The sequence below is a fragment of the Pipistrellus kuhlii genome, unplaced genomic scaffold, assembly GCF_014108245.1.
Source record: "Pipistrellus kuhlii isolate mPipKuh1 unplaced genomic scaffold, mPipKuh1.p scaffold_m20_p_18, whole genome shotgun sequence".
Classification (NCBI taxonomy): Eukaryota; Metazoa; Chordata; class Mammalia; order Chiroptera; family Vespertilionidae; genus Pipistrellus; species Pipistrellus kuhlii.
In genome coordinates, this window is record NW_023425493.1 from 3,775,370 (window position 1) to 3,795,880 (window position 20,511).

The 20,511-nt window shown below is 42.2% G+C and overlaps 1 protein-coding gene across 1 annotated transcript in view; it reads right to left on the bottom strand.

Annotated features, from left to right (window-relative positions):
* The window catches only part of SPTA1 (spectrin alpha, erythrocytic 1), a 70,453-nt gene that overhangs the window by 16,631 nt on the left and 33,311 nt on the right, over positions 1–20,511 (bottom strand). The window contains exons 22-38 of the mRNA XM_036442699.2: positions 19,402–19,553; positions 18,412–18,598; positions 16,320–16,421; positions 15,232–15,323; positions 12,586–12,730; positions 11,348–11,529; positions 9,227–9,326; positions 8,941–9,138; positions 7,612–7,755; positions 6,717–6,820; positions 6,118–6,280; positions 5,734–5,865; positions 4,890–5,027; positions 4,587–4,691; positions 3,649–3,857; positions 1,486–1,606; positions 770–891 (exon numbers count right to left, since the gene is read on the bottom strand). Of these exons, the coding sequence (XP_036298592.1) occupies positions 770–891; positions 1,486–1,606; positions 3,649–3,857; positions 4,587–4,691; positions 4,890–5,027; positions 5,734–5,865; positions 6,118–6,280; positions 6,717–6,820; positions 7,612–7,755; positions 8,941–9,138; positions 9,227–9,326; positions 11,348–11,529; positions 12,586–12,730; positions 15,232–15,323; positions 16,320–16,421; positions 18,412–18,598; positions 19,402–19,553 (2,396 nt within the window). The remainder of the gene's footprint in view (positions 1–769; positions 892–1,485; positions 1,607–3,648; positions 3,858–4,586; positions 4,692–4,889; positions 5,028–5,733; positions 5,866–6,117; positions 6,281–6,716; positions 6,821–7,611; positions 7,756–8,940; positions 9,139–9,226; positions 9,327–11,347; positions 11,530–12,585; positions 12,731–15,231; positions 15,324–16,319; positions 16,422–18,411; positions 18,599–19,401; positions 19,554–20,511) is intronic.

The window sequence follows — 20,511 nt, forward strand, 5'->3', positions numbered from 1 at the left end:
CTCTCCAGGAATGTTTGTTGGGGAAAGAAAATCTTGTCCAAACAAAAGGGCTAAGACTTTGGAGTTGGAGGATAATGGCAGTGAGTCAAAGCACAGCCGTTCATCTGAAGTGCTTTTATTCCCCAGAAAGAAATGTCTTCCTATGCTAACAGACATGAAATTATAGCGGAAGTTATTTTGTTTGGTTACATGACTATGTGATTCTAAAAGGCTATATGGCTATAAGGGAGAAAAAAGCATTTCTCTCTCGCCCTGACCAGTTTGGCTCAGTGGATAGAGCATCAGCCTGCGGACTGAAGGATCCCAGGTTTGATTCAGGTCAAGGGCATGTACCTTGATCGCAGGCACATCCCCAGTGGGGGGCGTGCAGGAGGCAGCTCATCGATGTTTCTAACTCACTATCCTTCTCCCTTCCTCTCTGTAAAGAAATCATAAAAATATATTTAAAAAAACACATTTCTCTCACTACTAACTGGACTGGGGCAACATATAAACAGACATGGCAAATAGCCTTGTACAAAGAGCATCAATGATGTAAGGTGGTTGTGAGTACATACAGGAGTAGAGGTCTACATGCACAGAGGCAGCATCACTCCTGTCTGAGGCAAAGGGGGGGTGTTTTATGGAAGACTGCGCTTGAGGAGGGACTTAGAAGACAGAGAGATGGGTGGTGGGCGAGAAATGCTAAGCCAGCACGTGGGTGTCCTCCCCAACACCGGGCCAATACTGGCCACACAGGCGGAGAGCTGGGCCTCCGTCCCCCACTCACTGCGCCTTGGTCAGCTCCTGGAGCTGCTCCCAGTGCTGGACAAACTGCGCCAGCCGCTCCTGGATCTCCTCTCGCCCCACCTCCGCCTTGTCTCCCAGCCCCTCCGCCATGCCCAGCACATTCTGAGAAAAAACAACAAAAACCCCTCCATGTTGCCTCACCTCATATACCTCTTCTGATTTAGGCACAGTTCCTAGGCTAAGTGTCTAGGTAGATTATTTCTTAACTTCATGGCACTTGGGGTGGTGTTAACAGCCTGGGAGGACGAAGAAAGCTGCAGTAATAGACCATGTTCATGTTACCCAAGTATTTGAGTGGACACACGTGTACCAGGCCCTGCACTCCATGACCTGATGTATGGATTAGTCACCCTCACAGGGTGACCCTACTGTCAAGCCACAACCAGAGTTGTCTTTTTTCCATACGGCTCGGCTCAAGCACAGCTTCTCCGAATGTCCCAGCCTGTGTCTTAGTTATCAACACCTGTGCCCTGGCACTTTCAAGTGCCCCTTCCAAGGAGGAGCACGAGTCCCTGTGCAGGATTCTTCTAGTCACAGGGTACAAATGTGGAGGAGGAAAGACACTTCTGAATATCATGACTAAGTGACCGCGGCATGCCGCCTTCACATTTTACAAACCATCCCAGTTATCCCAAAGGGAGCGCCTATGATGAGATTATCTCTGCCTTCCCAGGCCTCAGTCTCCACTGTTCCTACCTGGATAGCAGGCTCATGTGCCATCAGCTCCCCCTCCAGGCGTCTGTGCTTCTTCAGCAAGTTCTGAACCCCCTGCAGATCCCTGCCCTGGTCCTGGGAGCGCACTCGAACCAACTTCTCTCTGCAGAGGAAGAACACAGTTTAGGCTTCTGAGGTCATCCTAGGCAAACTCATTAGTCCACAGAGCCAAACATCAACAGCACAACGATTGAAATTTCTCTTGAGAGCCAATTTTTTTAAACATAAACTTCTTCTAACGCCACTTCTTCAAAATAGACTCGCCCAGGCCATGGTATTTTTGTGGAAGAGCCACACTCAAGGGGCCAAAGAGCCGCATGTGGCTCGAGAGCAGCAGTTTGCCGACCACGGTCCTAGAGTAACAGTTTTCTGAGTGTGTGTGTGGCTGGGGGTGAGGTGCTGATAACGCTCTGGAGTCAGTAATCCAAAGATAATTAGTACCAAAGGCTTTCAGCAAAATTTCTGACTTAGCTAATGCAGTTAAGATAACAACTGGTGCCGAAACCGGTTTGGCTCAGCGGTAGAGCATCGGTCTGCGGACTGAAAGGTCCCAGGTTCGATTCCGGTCAAGGGCATGTACGTTGGTTGCGGGCACATCCCCGGTAGGGGGTGTGCAGGAGGCAGCTGGTCGATGTTTCTCTCTCATAGACGTTTCTAGCTCTCTATCTCTCTCCCTTCCTCTCTGTAAAAAGTCAATAAAATATATTAAAAAAAAAAAAGATAACAACTGGTCTCCACCAGGTGGGCAGCAGCACCAGCCTTCCCTTAGATCCCTGCCCGTCTCACGGCGCATCTTCCCTTCTTTGCTCAAGAATGTAACTAGTGTCCCTCATTCAGTAAAAGTGAAAATTATATGCACACACCCACCCACAAACATATATGACTTCATGGCATTTGACATTGTTATCTACCAATACATTTAGTTAGAATGAGTTATAAAGAGCTGATATTCTAGAAGTAATGGCAGAAATGGTTCTGAGTGTAAAATATTTGAATATCACTATGAAGCACAACAGTAAAAGACTACAAAGACAAGATTATGTTATCTCACTGTTCCTAAAAGCGTTTCTAAAAGGCCCTGCTTGTTGCTCTGTGCACGATGTTTTTCTCTAATTCATTGATATCTATGAAGAATCAGCAGATGTGTTGAAGACAAATGTGATGAGGCGGGTTAAACAGAAAATAAATTGAATAATTTGATTTGCTAATATATTCCTAATCCTATTTTTCCAAATAAGTATAAAAATTTTGTTTTTTGTCTTATTTTAAAAATCTAATTAAATTTATTGAGGTGACATTGGTTAATAAAATTATGTAAGTTTCAAGTGTACAATTCTATGATGAATGATCCGTACATTGCACTGTGTCTTCCCCACCCAGTCAATCTTCTTCCCTCACCATATATTTCACTTCCTTTACCCTTCCATTCCCATTCCCTTCCCTCGTAACCACATGCTATTGTATTTATCTGTGAGTTCTGTTTGTTTGTTATTCTTATTTGTTTATTTGTTGCTTCCAATATTATACCCCACATATCCCAGTAAGGGGCATCTTGGAGGCAGCCAATCCATGATTCTCTCTCATCATCATTGATGTTTCTGTCTTTCTCTTCTTCTCCCTCTCTGAGACCAACACACACACACACACACACACACACACACACACACACAGGATTCTTGCCAATTGTATGTTTTTGCAACAAAGGTAGAATTAATTAGTAATAAAACCGTGGTAGGTAATGTGTAACATTCCCTGCCCAGTGTCCAGATTAGTATCAAATTAGTTACAGAGGATACAGAAAAAAGAAAGTGATCTCATCAGCTGGGTAAGTTGTAAATGTCCAGCTATCTCATTCCAAAGGAGCATTACACATTCTAAGAACTAGCCATGGTTTCTTAACTTTGTTCGCAGACTACATGTGAACTATTCCCCACTCCCTCTTTTCTTATCTCCTCTGCATGTATACAGCAAGGGAATTTGGGAAAAGAAAGTAAGTGTTAACTTTAAGCGAAGGCAAACATGAATCAGAAGTAAAACCAACTGTATTGAACATTACATATTTCATTTCAGCATCAAATAGAAATGTGTTGTGTGGGTTTTCTACTCTCTTGAATTACCAACGCATTGTATGTTGGCAGTACATACTCTATCCAGGCCTCCTCATCATCCAGGTCCTGGAAGAACTGGAACAAGGCATAGGTCTCTTTCAGTTTCTCATGGTGTGCGGCTGCTAGGTTCTGGACGTCCAGGAAGCGCTTGTTGACACTGTCTCTTTTCTCCACAATCTGGTCAGCATTGAAAGTCCCGCTGGAGAGCAGTTCAGCAGCCAACTCATTCAGGTCCTTCAGTGCATCCTAGAAAACCCAAGTGTGTTCAGTGACTAGAACAGTACAGGCATTAAGCTGGGTAGCAGGCTCGATCCCCAGTTAGGGGCATGTAGGAGGCAGCCAATCAGTGATTCTTTCTCATTGATGTTTCTGTCTTTCTCTCCTTCTCCCTTCCTCTCTGAAACCAACACACACACACACACACACACACACACACACACACACAGATATATGGATGGACTTGGAGATTATTGTGTGAAGTGAAATAAGGTAGTCAGAGAATGACAAATATCATAGCGTCTCACTTAAAATGGAGAATCTAATGAGCAAAATAAACTGACAAACAAAATAGGGCCAAAAGCATAGGTACATGGAACAGACTGACAGATCTTAGAGGGGAGAGGAATGGTGAGGACTGAAAGAGATTATCCAAAGATCATGTAGCCATGCACACTGACAATAATGTGGCAGAGGTCTAGGGGTTGGGAGCGAGGGTTGGGTGGAGGGATACAGAAAGAGGGAAATGAGACATTGGTAACAGTGTCAACAGAAAAAAATAATTTATAATAATAATTACAAAAAAGACTGTTGCAACCTCTCTTTGCAGCCCATGATATGACTTAATGATAATGACTAGGGGCCGAGAACATTAAGGTTAGTTTTGCAAGATAATATTCTCAAATGACCTCCTACGATGGGAAACATTTCCATTCTTGGACTGCAAGTCCCAGAGGAGTGGATTCCAACACTACTTACATTCCGGGCCAACATCTCTGTTTCCAACAGCTGGTGCTTCTTGAGCAGGTTTCCTGCAGAAGCCAAGTCCCTGGCCTGATCTTTCATGGCCAGCAGTGTCTCCGCCTGGGAAGAGAAGAATAAGCAAGAAAGCTGCCAGTTAAAACCACCTTTAGAAGGAACAAGATTGGCAACCGTGTCCCCAGACTTTCCCCAAGAAGAGTTAAGGAGGTTATTCACACATAAATCTGATTATCTAATAAGCATTTCTTAAACTCCCATACCCCTCCCCCCCAACTCTACCTCCAGTCCAGGTGCAATTACCTCTGAGAGCCAGAACTCAAAATCCCGGATGCCTGTGTTGAATCTCTGTTGGCGACTAGCCTCATTGAGCTTCTGCCCTTTGTCAATCGTTCTCTCAAGCAAGTAGTCCCAGTGTTTCTCCAGCTCTTCCAGTTGACCCTAACCCAGAGAAATTGAGAAGGTCATTATGACCTTTAGAATCCTGGGTCCTATAACAACTTGAATGGATAATATAGGAAGGCTATGAAGGTAGGGACTAACCAAAATTTTCCAATACTTGAATATCATAGGTTTTTATTTATTTCATAGAAAGGAAGGGAGAGAGAGACAGAAACATCAATGATGAGAGAAAATCTTCAATTGGCTGCCTCCTACTGAGGATCGAGTCTGCAACCCAGTCATGTGCCTGACCAAGAATGGAACTGTGACCTTCTTGGTTCATGGGTTGATGCTCAACCACTGAGTCATACTAGCTGGCTGAATATCATGTGTTAAACCAGTATGCTTAATCTGGGGAAAAGAACAGAAGGTGTGAGAAGTTTGAAGAAAGGGTGCTGGACTGCTTACAGGGACTGATGCCTGAATGGCAATGACTCTTAGCAGTCAGGATATATAATGTAAAGCGAGTATGATGATGCTTAGTAATTAAGTCTAAAGCTTTCTTGGAGTTTCAAGTACTAGGTGTGGTAGGAGCAATCAGGTCCCAGCATCACCATTTTCCTCTTTCCTTATGCTACAATCAGAGAAAAGGCCATAAGCAGAAAACATATTCCATATCTCTACACATGGAAACAATAAAAAAAGTCAAAAAAATTATCTTCGTGTGACTCTATAACCCAAAACCCGTGCTGGGCAGAACCCCTACCTTCATGGTCTCCTCATTGCCTTCGCATGCCCTTTGCTCAATCAGAGAGTTCCCCAAGTTGATGAGTCCTTCTACTTGCTCAGCTCGGCCGTTCACCTCATTTTCAAAGGCCTGGTGTTTCAGGTACTTCCTCTGCAGGGAAAGAAGAAACGAAGCCGCCTTCTCACTTAGGGAAGCAAGAAAAGGTAACTTCTGTTGACAGCAAGAGGCCACGTTTCCATCATGATGATGGCTTCTGAAGAACCCACCCCACATTAGGTGCAAACGTTTCTGAGGATAGCAGGAGGGATCACAACAGTAAGGAAATGTTCACTGTAAGGAGGTGGCCATTCATCTGGCAATCTCCGAACGCTGACTTTCCCCACGGGTTTATTCTGAGCTTGCCTGAATGTTGGTAGGGTCTTTGTAGGACTCATCACAGGCGGTGGGCAGCATCTCACTGATCCATTCTTCCAGGTCCTCCAGGTCGCGGTAGAATTGTTTTAGGTCAGCATAGTTTCCCAGCTTTGTCCGCTCAGCAATTAGCTGGGCTTTGAGAGCCTTCCATCTGGAAGAGGGGGCGGGGTCATTTTCTGCCCTCTGCCTTCCCCCAAGCTCAAATGGCATAGCCACGACTCTTGCCATTTGCCAACTTGTCCCTTCCCCGCTCATTATTTATATTTATGAGTTATGTATAATAGAGTTAAAAATTATTTAGTCACATATCATATGATTATATGTCATATTATTATATATACACCATATTTCTATGTTATATGTGACATAGTCTCATAATTTTTAGATATAAAATATAGTGGGTAAGTCAAGTAATTGCTAAGGTAACGGCTATGTCTTTCATTCTGGGAGTGTAGATCACAAAGTTTCCCAAAGTATCAAGGTCGTTTTAGGCATCTAGAGATAAGAAAAGCTCAGCGTTACCACCATGCTCAATGCTAGCAGAGGGGCCACTTTCTGTCGCTCAAAAGCAGTTGCTCAGGCCTGACCTGTCTAGCACCCGTTGGAGCCGAGCGGCAATCTCTTCCTTGGCATAGTGGTCATCAGCTATGAGGCGCTCGGCAAAATCTTCTAGCTCAGTGATCTTCTTTTCCTAGTGCCAGGGAGAGAGAGAAGAGAGAGAGAGAGAGAGAGAGAGAGAGAGAGAGAGAGAGAGAGAGAGAGAGAGAGAGAGAGAGAGAGATTAGGCCCTTGTACAATCCCAGAAAAGAACAGAGATATCCTTTTGTGACTTCATGAAGGGAAACCAAAGCAGGACCAAAGGGCAGAAGACTTACAGGGAGGTGGACCTTAAATAAGCAAAATGAAAAATATTACTAAGAATACTTAGATGGGCTACTTGTGTCGTACCGAATGCCTCTCTTTATTACATCCCATGGCCATGTGGAGGGTTACTTCTGCACCGGGTGCAATGCTGGAATAGACAGAATAAAAAATCTCTTCCAACTCTAAAATTCTGGTTGGCTTTAAAAAAAATCCTCAACCGAGGATATTTTTCCATTGATTTTTAGAGAGGGTGGAAGAGAAAGGGAAAGAGAGAGAAATATCGATGCGAGAGAAATGCATCGATTGGTTGCGAGGAACCTGCAGCCGAGGTATGTATGTGCCCTTGACTGGAATTGAATCCGGGACCCTTCACTCTGCAGGCCGATGCTCTATGCACTGAGCCAAAGTGGCTAGGGCTAAAATTCAGGTTTTGAAAGGTTGGACATAAAGTAAGAAAGTTCATTTTCATGTGTGTCTTAAATTAGAATAAGCCCAAGTGTCAAACTACCTCGGAGTTTCCTATAGCAGCAAATGGGAATATTTTAAATCATAAACCACAAACATATGCAGAGTTTCTGTTATTACTAATAGTTATGTTTTGAATTCTTATATTATTACCTGGGCAGCGATTGCTTTGTCCAAATCATCGCGTTTCTTCATCAAGGCCTCCAGAGTGTCTAAGGAACTCTTATCATCTGACCTCAGGAGGTTCTCACGGGCCGCCATCCAGCTCTCTGCCTGGTCACAGTTGCCTTGGAACAACTATGAAAAGTCAGGTTAGAGGTACATGAGTCCTTCCTCATCCACAGTCCTATTTTCTGCAGTTTCAACTAGCCAAGGTCAACCACGATCAGAAACTATTACATGGAAATGCCAGAGGTAAACAATTCAAACTTTTTACATAATGTGCCTTTCTGAGTAGAGTGAGAAGTCTCCAGCCAGCTTGCTCTGCTACGCGCCACATTTTTATACCCTCCCCAACTGCCAGTCACTTAGCTGTCTTGGTTGCTAGACCTGCTGTACCAATGCTTGTGTTCCAGTAGCCCTAATTTTACTTTATAATGGCCCCCAAACCATTCACATAGCTTGTATTATAGTGTATTGTTATAATAGTTGTATTTTATTATTTAGGTATTGTTGTTAATCCTAATATGTTAATTTGCAAACTTTGCCACAGGTATATATGTACAGAAAAAAAAGAAAGACTGTATATGTAGGGTTCAGTACTATCTGTGGTGTTAGGCATCCCAAGCTCTCTCCTAGAAGAGTATTGGAACATACCTCCCATAAACAAATGGGGGACCACTGTACCGGACCTCTTACATTTCCCTGTACACACATATATGTCTTTACATAAGCTATCCTTCATTCTTGGGGTGCTATTTCCCACATCTACCCCTGGTGAATACTGGCTGCTTATGTAAGGTGGCTGACCATTCTCCCTCCTGCAATACTCACTCTTTTCCCTCAAAAGTGTTAGTCACTTCCTCTTCTTTAACCTCAAACCATTCATACATTTTGTTTCATTAACAAGAACTAGAATGATCTGCCTACATGTCTAATTTCACTCCTTAAGAAAAGGGATGCTGTCTTACTAAACTTTATTGGTTTTTATTGAGAGCCTACTGGGTGCCCTGGCTCTGCACACAATAGGTCATCAATAAAAACCAATAAATCAAAAAGTCAATGAATAAGTAAATTATAATCATCCCACTTCATGCTGAGAAATGACCCCCATTTTGTTTGACTCTTTTAACAGGAATAAGGGCCACGAATACCACAGTGGTCAGTCTGCAAAGCAGAGAACACAGTGTCAGACAACCAAGAGCTGCCCAGTGCTTTCTGCATGGGGAGACTAGTAAAATGATCACTCTCCTTCACCATGCAAAACTGCATGGAAGAAACAGACAGAGGCCAATATGCTCCACGGCTGTAGATTTGCTGTACCTGATACTCGAGACATTGGTTTAGCATCTTCTCGCGCTGCTCCCAAGCTTTCTCCAAATCATCTCTCTCCTGTCTGACAGCTTGAAGCTTTTTTCCAATTTCAGGGATGTCTCGGTGCCCACTGTCTATGAGTTCTTCACCGAAGTCTTCCAAGGCCTGGAAGGCAGGAGCCTCAGCCTCCATGTCCGCATGATGTTCCTGTGGGGAAGAAAGAGAAGGAACGGGTGAGGCCAACGACATCACAGCCAAGTCACGTGAACGGAAGCTACAGCATTTGTGGCCATACCTGGTGTCGCTCTATCATTATCTCAGTACCAGTTAAGTCCTCAGCCATCTCCTTTGAGGATACAATGCCATCCATGCCACTGATCCAATTCTGTAGGTCCCTAGAGGAAAAGACATGCTGGGATTGACAAGAAAATCTTGCAACTCGCTACAGGGCTGTCTGTCTTTGGGCTTTCCCCCCCCTTGGAAATGTTTCCAGATTAATACCTTTGATCTGGCTTTATATGCCTCACAGATCTTATGTGTTTGTTTTCACTGCCTGACTAACAACAGCAATCCCTTACATTAGAAAATTTCTTCACATATATTGCTTTCTTCAATTCCTGTACTAATTCTGTACAGAATCCTGGGAGTTCTTTTGTTTCCATTTTGGAGATAAGGTAGTCAGCATAGAGATAATAAGTGATTTGTCCATGTTACATAACTAAGAGAAGCAGACATCTAGACTGGAATCCAGACACTGGAGTCCTGAAACAGTACGTATTCCATCACTGCTAAGAGTTCATGCTCCTTTACAGTAGATTATTTTTTTATTGCTAATAATACTATAGTGCATATTCAAAAGTTTCCAAGAGTAAATACTTTTTACTTTTTTATTAAAATTTTTATTGATATTTAGAGAGAAAGGAAGGAAGAGGGAAAGAGAGATGGAAACACGAAATGAGAGAGAAACATCAGTTGGCTGCCTCCTGCATGCCCTCTGCTGGGGATCAAGCCAAAAAGCTGGGCATGTGCCCTGACAGGGAGGCAAACCAGTGACTTCTTGGTTCATGGGTTGATGCTCAATCACTGAGCCACACCAGTCAAGCTAGATTTAGTTAAAAATGTATCTTATTACAGAATATCAAGGAAGGCATACATAAGAGAAACAATCTCTTCTTTTGTAAACTCATTTATTCAATTATTCAAACAATTAAAATTTGTTGGGTGCTTACTAAATTCCAAATATTGTGAAAAAAAAAATCTGTGCATTCTAGGAAGTCACCTATTAAAAGAAATAATCTTAAAAGCAAAAGTGTCATAAAGAGGCAAAATAAGGTATTCAATTTGCTCTAAGGCTGGGAATATTTCTTCCCCAGCACTGAAAAGTAAGATTTTATAAAGGGAAAGGGAAATCTGACACCCAGGTAGAATCTATCTATCATCTATCTATCTATCTATCTACCTACCTACCTATCTACCTATCATCTAGGAACAAAATGTTATTTGGAGAAATGAGTATGGAAGCTATTTATTTTTACTGTATAAAAAATTATAGCTTCCCAGAGGTGCTGAATTGGGATGGGTGCCCCCAACAGCAACCGCATCATTTTTTCTTCAAAAGTATCACATTGTGAGTTAGTACTTCCTGGACCCTCATCTAAGTGCTCCTCCCAGCAGACTGATATGCTGGGAAAGAGTGTGGAAATTGATCCACAAAGTGTACATTTACTAATGTGTAATAATGTCTACACTCTTCAGTAAGGTAATGATAATTCTCTAGTATTTGATCTCAACGTTTCTAAGCTGCTTTCTTGCTACCTCTCCCTACCCCTCTGATACAAAGCCAGTGCTCTAGCTATCCCTGCCTGTTCCCTGAACAAGCTGCCCCTTTCTTAGCCTCGTGCCTTTGTTTGTATACTGCCGTGTTTCCCCGAAAATAAGACCTAGCGCATGGAAAGCTAAGACATACCCTGAAAATAAGACCTAGCAGAACTTTGGGAGAAAAAATTAATATAAGATACTGTCTTATTTTGGGGGGAACCGGGCAGTATAGTTTCATTTACATATTAAGATGAGAGTTTGGGCTTGTACTGCATTCTACCATGGTTATCTGTATTCCTCTGTGCTTTCTCAGTACAATGAAAATACCCATATCCTACAACTCCTCACATAGCGTTTTATATATGTACAGCATACACTCTATTGAAGTTTATCTGATTTTGCTTTGATAGCTTCACATTCCTTCAAACGTCAACATTTTCTGGCTCAACATATTGAACTATAGATTTTTGTGCCTGATCACAAATACTATCTGGACATTGAGGTACCCTCCAGATCCGCGGTGAAGAGCACCTGTACCCAGACTGCTCCTCAGGGTCTGGGCAGGAAATCGCCCGCCCACCTGGTGATTGATTTTTACCTGGCCTTGCTGAGGAACAGGTAGAACTTCTGGGCCTCACTTAGATTCTCCTTCCGGTCCTTTGTAAGTCCAAGCAGGTCATCCCAGGCCTCGTTCAGCTCCGTTCGCTGCTTCTGCAGGTCATCGGTGGCGTCTGGGTGGGATTTGCTGAGCTGCTCGGCTGTCTCTCCCAATTTGGTCACCTGAGGAGGTACAAGAGCTCTGGTCATCACACCTAGATCCTCACAAAAGAAAAACCCGCAGTCCTGAGTGTTCTGGCTCCTCAAACTGACATCAATGAGGTACAAGGACATCTTGCTGTTTTCTTCACTAAAATGGCATCTCTGTTGGTGATTCCCTGAAGTAGGCCACATTGACATGCCGATACATCTTTTAATACATATATATATATATATATATATATATATATATATATATATATATATATATATAATTGATTTCAGAGAGGAAGGAAGATAGAGAGATAGAAACATCAACAATGAGAGAATAACTGGTTGGGTGTCTCCTGCATGACCCTACTGAGGATCAGGCAGCAACCTGGGCATGTGCCCTGACCGAGAATTAAACCATGAACTCCTGGTTCATAGGTTGATGTTCAGCCACTGAGCCATGGTGGCTGGGCCATAGTCTTCTTAAGATAAGAAGGAGTTTGGAGAAGGTGGTTAAGTAAAAGCTGGTGAGTGACAGCATCATTAGGGAACCAAGGATCCTGATTTTTCTTGTGAAGATCTTCCCAATATCAACATTTCTGGGCTTCTTTTTGCTCTGCATGATAAAGCCATGCTGTATGATGACTCTGATTTATCCCAGAGTGTATCAGGCAAGCTCCAAGGTTCACTTTTTGGTTGGGATAGGATTAAAGTCATTCAATTACAATACTTGTGAAGGAAATGATGCACCATGCTCAGGCACAGGCCTGGTCATCTTGGCTGTGACCATTTCCTACTTACTTTAGGCTACAGGCTTCCAAATAGCTTCTGTACGTTCTGCTCGCTTGTAGCCCATTAAATAGGCACTTGGACAGGAGGTTTATTTAGAATATATTTTCTTCCCCTGCTAATGGGTTGGGGCATGTCTTTCCAGTGGTCTTGCTTTAAGGATAGGATACAAGGACAAGGACAAGTATGGAGTAATAGAAAGATAAATGTAAGAATATGGAAGGGAAAATAAAACCACAGGAGAGGGCATTGATAGGTAAAGAAGAAAATGTTAGAAAAGCTTAGAAGCTCCTGTCTCACCTTGTCTCCCAGAGGTGCAAGGTCTCTCTCAAACCCCTCGTGCTGTCGCTGAAGGGCCTGAACACTGAACAGGTCGGAGCCAGGATCCGCAGCATTGAGGGCCTGGCACTTCTTCTCAATCTGCTCCTTCACATCATCTGCTTCTCTTTTAACGAGAGGAAAAAGTTTAAAAGTAAGAATGTGCACCAGGGGATGGCTAGCTGGCCTCACAAGGAAGTCATCCCTACCACCACATCAGCATCATCATCACCACCACCACCACCACCACCACCACCACCATAGTCATCATCACCACTATCATCATCATCATCATCATCATCATCACCACATCATCATCATTATCACCACCACCACAACATTATCATCACACCACCACCATCATCATCACACCACCATCATCATCATCACCATCACCACATCATCATCACCACCACATCATCATCACCACCATCATCATTATCACCACTGCCACCACCACCATCATCACCACATCATCATCATCATCATCCCTACCATTATCATTATCACCAACACCATCATCATCATCACCATCGTTATCATAATCATCACCATCACCATCATCATCATCATCATCACTATCACCACCACCATCATCCTTTTTAATGTGCTAGAACATATGCTTATTTCATCTTCACAAGTTGAGGCATAGTTACTATTACCATTCCTACTTCATTTAAGAGAAAACTGAATTTTAAAGATGCTAAGTGTAAGTTTTCAAAGTTGCACAACTGCTAAATGACAGCCTATGTTTGAACCAGGTGGCCTGCCTGCGAAGCTGCATGCTTAATTGTTATACTTCACCGCATTCCACCTGAAGCCACTCTGAATAAACACAACCATCTGCACTTCACTGTTCCCTTCTCTGGATATTCAAAAATACATTTATGCACAGAGAAGGTGTTTGGTTTTCTGTTTGTTTGTTCATTTGTTTGCTTGCTTAGTTACATATGTGTATTTCTTAGTATAGAAACAGAACTGGAAATCATAAATAAATTGTTGAAGCAATAGTTAATGTCGCTATGATATCTGCTGTTCTCTACCATCTACATTTAGTTCAGAAATATAGTTACTTAAATGTCTTGCTTCTACCTAAAGTTTTATTCACTGACATGACAACACACATGGACTGCCCAAGCCTAGGCACTAGAAAACTGGCATTGGTTATCTGGGAGTATGCTATGTGCCAAGTGAGGAATATACCACTGAAACACCTGATCTATTAGGTCTAGTAATAATTAATGTCGTTTTCTAATACTTTTTTAAATCGAATTTATTTAAATAATACAACAAAATTTAATCAACAATATAGTTGCCGTTGTTTTCTACTACTTGTGCCCAACGCTCAGGAAGCATTTTAATCCCTCTGTTGTAAAATTCTTGTGATTTTGATGCAAAAAATTCGGTCAATGCATTTTTGAGGCATTCTTCATTATTAAATTTTTTTCCAAGAAGAAAGTTTTGCAAAGAACGAAACAAATGGTAATTGGAAGGGGCAATATCAGGAGAATATGCAGGTTGAGGGAGAACTTCCCATTCCAACTGGCGCAGTTTTTCAGCAGTGATTCTTGCAGTATGCGGTCGTGCGTTATCCTGGTGAAGAATTACGCCCTTCCGATTAATCAGCGTGGGTTCTTTTTCTCTTAAAGCTTGGGCTAACCTTTACAATTGGGCACTATACACTGCACTTGTAATGGTTTGGGTAGATGGTAAAAGTTCATAATGAAGAATTCCTTTAAAATTCCACCAAACACACAACATCACTTTTTTCGCATGCAAGTCAGGTTTTGGCTTGGGCTGCGGAGCCTCATTTTTGTCCAACCATTGAGGCTGCCTTTTCAAATTGACATACAGCACCCATTCTTCATCTCCAGTAACAATTTGCTCTAAAAACGGCAAACGGTTTTGACAAGACAGGAGCGAACTGCAAATTGTGACTCTTTGATTACGGTTGTTGTTGGTCAACTCATGAGGAACCCATTTTCCAAACTTTTGGACTTTGCCAAGTGCATGCAATTGATTGGAAATTGTTTTTTGTGAACAATTTAAAGTTGTTGCAAGCTCTTGTTGGGTAATTTGAGGATTTTGCACCAAAAGAGCTTGAAGAACTTCTTGATCAAAATTGGACACATGGCCTCGACCACTCTTGTCATCTGACGAAAAATTTCCCTCGCGAAATTTCTCAAACCAACGCTGGCATTTTCTGGCGCTAACTGCATCTTGACCAAGAGCACTACAGATGTTTTTTGCAGCCTCACTTGCTTTTCTTCCTAATTGGAACTCGTAAAGTATACAGTGCCGAATATGCTCTTCATCCGCCATCTTCTTAGCCCTAGTTTTGCAACAAAAACCAAACCAAACACAAACTTTTTCAAGCAAAACTTGTTAATTGCACTTCACACGTTCTGTAGATACCACGTGTTTGAAGGTTATGTCAATACAAGTCAACGCCAAGCAAGATTTTAAACGAATGTTGAAAAACGACATTAATTATTACTAGACCCTCTATCTCGGGGAGAAGAGCTATACTACTGTAATAGCTATGGTTCTACTATGATAATTAGACATGGGGGCTGTTGAGTGGCTTCTCGAACAAGGCTGTTTCTCAGGGTTCAAGTGCTTACTTACCTGTGGAACATCTGGACAGCATGGGCACTGCCCAGCAGCTGGCGCTGCTCCTCTGCCAGCCTCTGCAAGGAGCCCCAGCGGGTGTTCAGCTCCTAGAAGAGGCAGACACATCAGACCTAAGCCAGGGAACTGACTCAGACAGCTCCGTGGTGTATGAACACTAAACAGGGTTTAAATCAAGTTTGTTTTCATGTCATCACCTTCCAAAATTGGATAGGTTCATGTCTTTGTTGGATATTTCGAGTTCGGGCCTGATTTATGCCAGTGCAGTGAAGAAGGGGATCACTTTCCTTCCCAAACTGATGCTTCAGGGTGAAGCCATCAACCCTGGAGTGGCCATCAGTGTTTGCTGCCACAGAGACTATGCTGTGTCCTCTAAAAAACGGGCGGGAAGCATTGCCTTAGTAATTAGAAGCTACTGCATTTCTCCAGGAGAAATGTGTGTCTTTCTTCATCCTGCTTTCATGAAACAAAGCGGTCTCTTAGAGTCCTGCTCTCTGCAGATGGCAAGTAAATGGTTCCTGTGAACATTCTTGTTCCATTTTTCCACATCCACCCCCACAAAAAGCGGAAGAGTACTCATACTCATTAGTTCATTACAACCCAGAGAGCTGGACATGACATTCCATTAATGTTCATTAGATATTTCATGAAACCATAGGTCCAAATTTGAGTCAGCTCTAGAATGCTCCCTTCCCATCTCTATTGACCCATATTCTTTTTCTTTTTTCATCAGATTTTATTAGGACCTCTCTCTTCCAATACATCTTTCTGATGTATCCCTTCCATTATCATAACTCCTTTGTCTGCATTTTCATTGTATTCATATTCGAGCACTGAATTTCTGTGTCTGTGATGATAGGGGAAAGGTGAGTATATGTTGCAATCTATGGACTTCAGATCAGTTCAAATGAATGGTTGAACAATTTGATCTAATGTCTTTAACCTTTTTGGTGGCAGCTCCATACCACCTTGACCTTCTGCATGTCCTAGCTGAACTGAGGAATATGAAGTTGAGTATGTTTAAGGAATGAGGACTCCCCAGGCTCAGCCTGGTAGAGAGGAGAAATGGAAGGAGCCTTCGTTACCTGCCGTATTTGAGTTCCTTCTGGTGTTAGAAGCCCTTCAAATAGCAGATCATCAGCTACCTTGTTGATGTCCCTCAGTCGAGGCTCATTGGTCTTCAAATCCTAGATGGGAAAATGTACGCAAAGCAGTGTAGATCCCTTCTGATGAAGCTTTCAATACTTGCCTGCTTATCTTTGCCCTGACATGGCTAAATATTAAAACATATTGCTAACCTTATATTCAGTACAAAACAAGCTGCCCTCCCCCAAATTGGCACTTAGTAGAGTACCTTTAATCTCCCTTACATCCATGACTATCAGAAATTTGGTCAGAGACTTGCTATTTATCTGAAGTATGGAGCACATCCATTTTCCTAGATTTCTCTTTATTTTTCATTTTCCAATGTAATGCTTTAATTGCCTATTCTTCTTGTTTAACAGTTTTTATTCCCTCCCTCCTCAATTTTTTAGATACTTACATACAGACATATTGGCCCTTTATCTATAAGAAATCTTGCAAATATTTTCTCCCAGTTTGTTGATGGTATTCTGATTTGTTTTATCACCATATTTGCTATGCTAAAGTTTATCAATCTTTTCTTTTAGTGCATTCTGTGAACCTGAACTTTGAGTAGTAGTTAGAAAGCCTTTCCTTACGAGGTATTAAAACATAATATAGAAATTCTGTAATTAAAGCAGCGTGGTGTTAACGAATGAACATACAGGCTACTATGGTTTATCAAATCCATCATAGAAAAAACAAATAATTTACAGTAATAATTTTAAATACATATGGACCTTTGCTATATGATACAGGTAGTACCTCAAATCACTAGTGTAAAAATGGACTTTTTAGTAAATGATCCTGAAAAACTTGGCTAACTACTTGGGAAAAAGATAAAATGTAGCTCTCCCTCACACCATATTCAATAATAAACTCCAAATGACCAGGATCTAAATGTAAACTGAATCCATTTATTGAATACATATTAAGAGAAAACAGGGTGAATTTCTTTTTTCTAGCTTTCTTAAAAATCTCTCCATGGGTTAAATAGCACCGTCAGGGGGATCTACACCTGGCTGTGCCATATTCCTTTCTGCCAAAAAAAACCTGCTCCACCTTCTATAGAATTTCATGAACAAGCTGCGATCTGCTTCTGCTGAGGTGTGTTGTAAGAAACAGCCGTAGGGGGCTCATTACACTGTCCACAGTGACAATATTGTTCATTGTATTACACAATAGCTTTTCAAAGAGTTTTCCTATGGAAGTCTCATTTTTGTAATTTTGTTATTTTGTAATTTTATGTTTGTTTTTCTTTCTTTCACTTTTCTCTTTACATGTTCCTAAAAAAATAAAATATAATTTCGGTAACTATCCATCAATCATCTATTACTTTGAATTTCACTGGAACCCATCATAAAAAAGAAAGACCTGGCCAGCGTACCTTAATGGTTGAGAGCCAACCTATGAACCAGAGGTCACAGTTGGATTCCTGGTGAGGGCACATGCCTGGGTTGCAGGCTCGATCCCCAGTGTGGGGCATGCAGGAGGCAGCCAATCAATGATTCTTTCTCATCATTGATGTTTCCATCTCTATCTCCACCACCCTCCCTCTTTAAAATTATAAAAAAAGATATGTTTTTTAAAGGAAGGAAGAAAGGGATTTATGTTCACTGCTAGTTAAAATACTAAAATGAGTCTGAAAGAATAAAGGAGCATGGAAGGATTTTAAGTAGATGGGAAATTAGAAATAGTCTAGCTTTAAAGTCAGGTTATCCTTCCTATAGTCCACCCAACCTCGATCCCCGGCCTTGTATCTATGCATCAGAAGCACAGCACAGGATACGGCACATTTTGAAGAATTCAGGGACATCACCACTTCTTCTAGGACTTTGGAACAGCAGGAAACTCAGGCTGCAAAGTTGAGGTGACTATTTTCCTCTGCATCCACAATACCCAGAGAAAGATTTACAATGTGGAACTCTCAGCAGGTTTGTGATAGACATTTATCAAATTTGAAATTAAAGTGATATTCAGGAGGAAATATGGGGTAAAAGGAAATAATAATAACCCCTAAAAAACTGCCTGGGAGAAATGGATCCTCTTTCTCACCGTTTGGAACTCATCAAACTTTTTCTGCAGCTCCCACACGTCATCCAGTTCTATGCCAGTGTTCTCTGCCTTCTTTTCCCGGATCCAGTCCAGCATGTCGCCCGCCTCATAGGCCAGCAAAAACTCATTGTAACGTTGCAACAGACCACGTCTGCGTTGTTCTGCTCGGTCGAGGAGAGAGTGATACCTAGATGTACAAATGGAGAGAATGGGAAAGGTGAAATATAAGATGAAGAAAACATAGAAGAGATGAAGCAGGGTGAGAGAGGGAGAGGAGGGGATGGACAAAAAAGAGAGAGAAAATAAAAAGAAAAATAGTAAAGAAGTGAAGGAAATACAGAGAGAAGGAAAATAGCATTGAGGGCAGAGAAACAAACATAGTGTTCCATTTAAAAATAATAAAAATGACATCTAACAGAAGCAAAATTTTGAAATTTCTGCTGACAACTGAATAGGAAACAGCCTGGCAGAGTGAACAAAATTCACACGGAAGCCAGCAAACCTTTTTCTAACCTTGAGAGAATGCCAGGCAGGGAATCAGAAGACATGACTTTACTAGGAACCTAACCTCAGGCAATTGGCTTAATGGTACTGGGGTTCTCTGGATGCATTGACAAAATGAAGTATTTCAGCCCTAGCTGGTTTGCCTCAGTGGACAGAGCTTCGGCCTGTAGACTGAAGGGTCCCAATTTCGATTCCAGTCAAGGACACATGCCTGGGGTTGGGGGCTTGATCTTCAGTGGGGGTGGGGTGCAGGAGGCAGCCAATCAATGATTCCCTCACCATTGATGTTTCTATCTCTCTCTCCCTCTCCTGTCATTTCTGAAATCAATAAAAATATTTTTAAAAATAAATACATAAATAAATGAATAAATAAATGAAGTGTTTGAAAGACACCAACTTTACGTTTAGCTTTTCTGCAGCCGTGAGAAGTGCCTTTGGCCAGAAGGAAAAGTGTGGCCAAACACCTGCGCAGCCTCCAGAACTTACCGGTCCTCAATCTGCTGCTGGCGCTCGGTGATGCTGCCCGGCTCTTCCCGCCACCGCTGGGGGAGCCCAGGGAACTCGTCGTGGGCCAGCTTCCTGACGTAGACAGCCGGCACGAAGCCCTGGTGGTCCTCGTGCTCCACCTTCCACCAGTCCTGGAGGGAGAGCAGAGCCCACGCCGGCGTTAGCTCTTGGAAAGGCCACCAACAGGAGACGGTTCAACCAAGTCCCTAAGCACAGACACAGGCTGATAGCCAAGAGGAGCGAACTATCACTTGTGGGAGGAGCATGATAATTTCCACTGATAACCAAAGAACATATATCTTACATGCACAGCTCATGGACGTGGGCAGTGGGGTAGTGAAAACCTGGAGGGGAGGCAGGGGCTGGGAAGAGGAGGTAAATGGGGAGGGGGAGAACCTGTAATACAATATATCAATAATAAAATGTAAAAAATAAAGGCTATTAACTTTATATACAAAAAAAGGGGAAAAAAGAATGTAAATTATTAATTGCAGGGATTGCAGAAATAAGCTTCTGAAATCAAGAAATACTACATTTGATGTTAGACCTTTAACTTTGATAAGGATTTTAAAAACCAAAGAGAGTTCTTTTTTTTTTTTTATTGTTTTATTTGGGAAAAGGGATTCTAACAAAAGTCCTCTGAAAAACACAGAGACCTCTGTGACAGGACTTGGTTTTTCTTAAAGGGAAGTGTGGGTGAGATCCAAGCAATCAAGGCAGCAGATGGGACAACTCAGGAGCATCTCCAAGTCATTTTCAGGAAACACCATAAAACGCAAGCTAACTTTTCTAACCAAGGAATCCTTCTAACAACTCAGCTTGTCTCGTGGATTACCAACCCCGCCCCCATTTAGTGGGAAAGCAAAACGGAACGCTGCAAACCAATGACTCCAGACAACAAACACCTTCGAACACAGTTTTGAATCACATCTGTCTCCCTGCAAAGCACAGGCATAGAATGAGGCAAATGCCTACAAAAATAAGCACAAAGACCCCACAACAAAACCCCTCAAAGGTGCCTGAATTGGAGAGGATAAGAGATCATTCAGCATTAAATACAACTGTCTATCCAAGATCCAGTTTGCATTA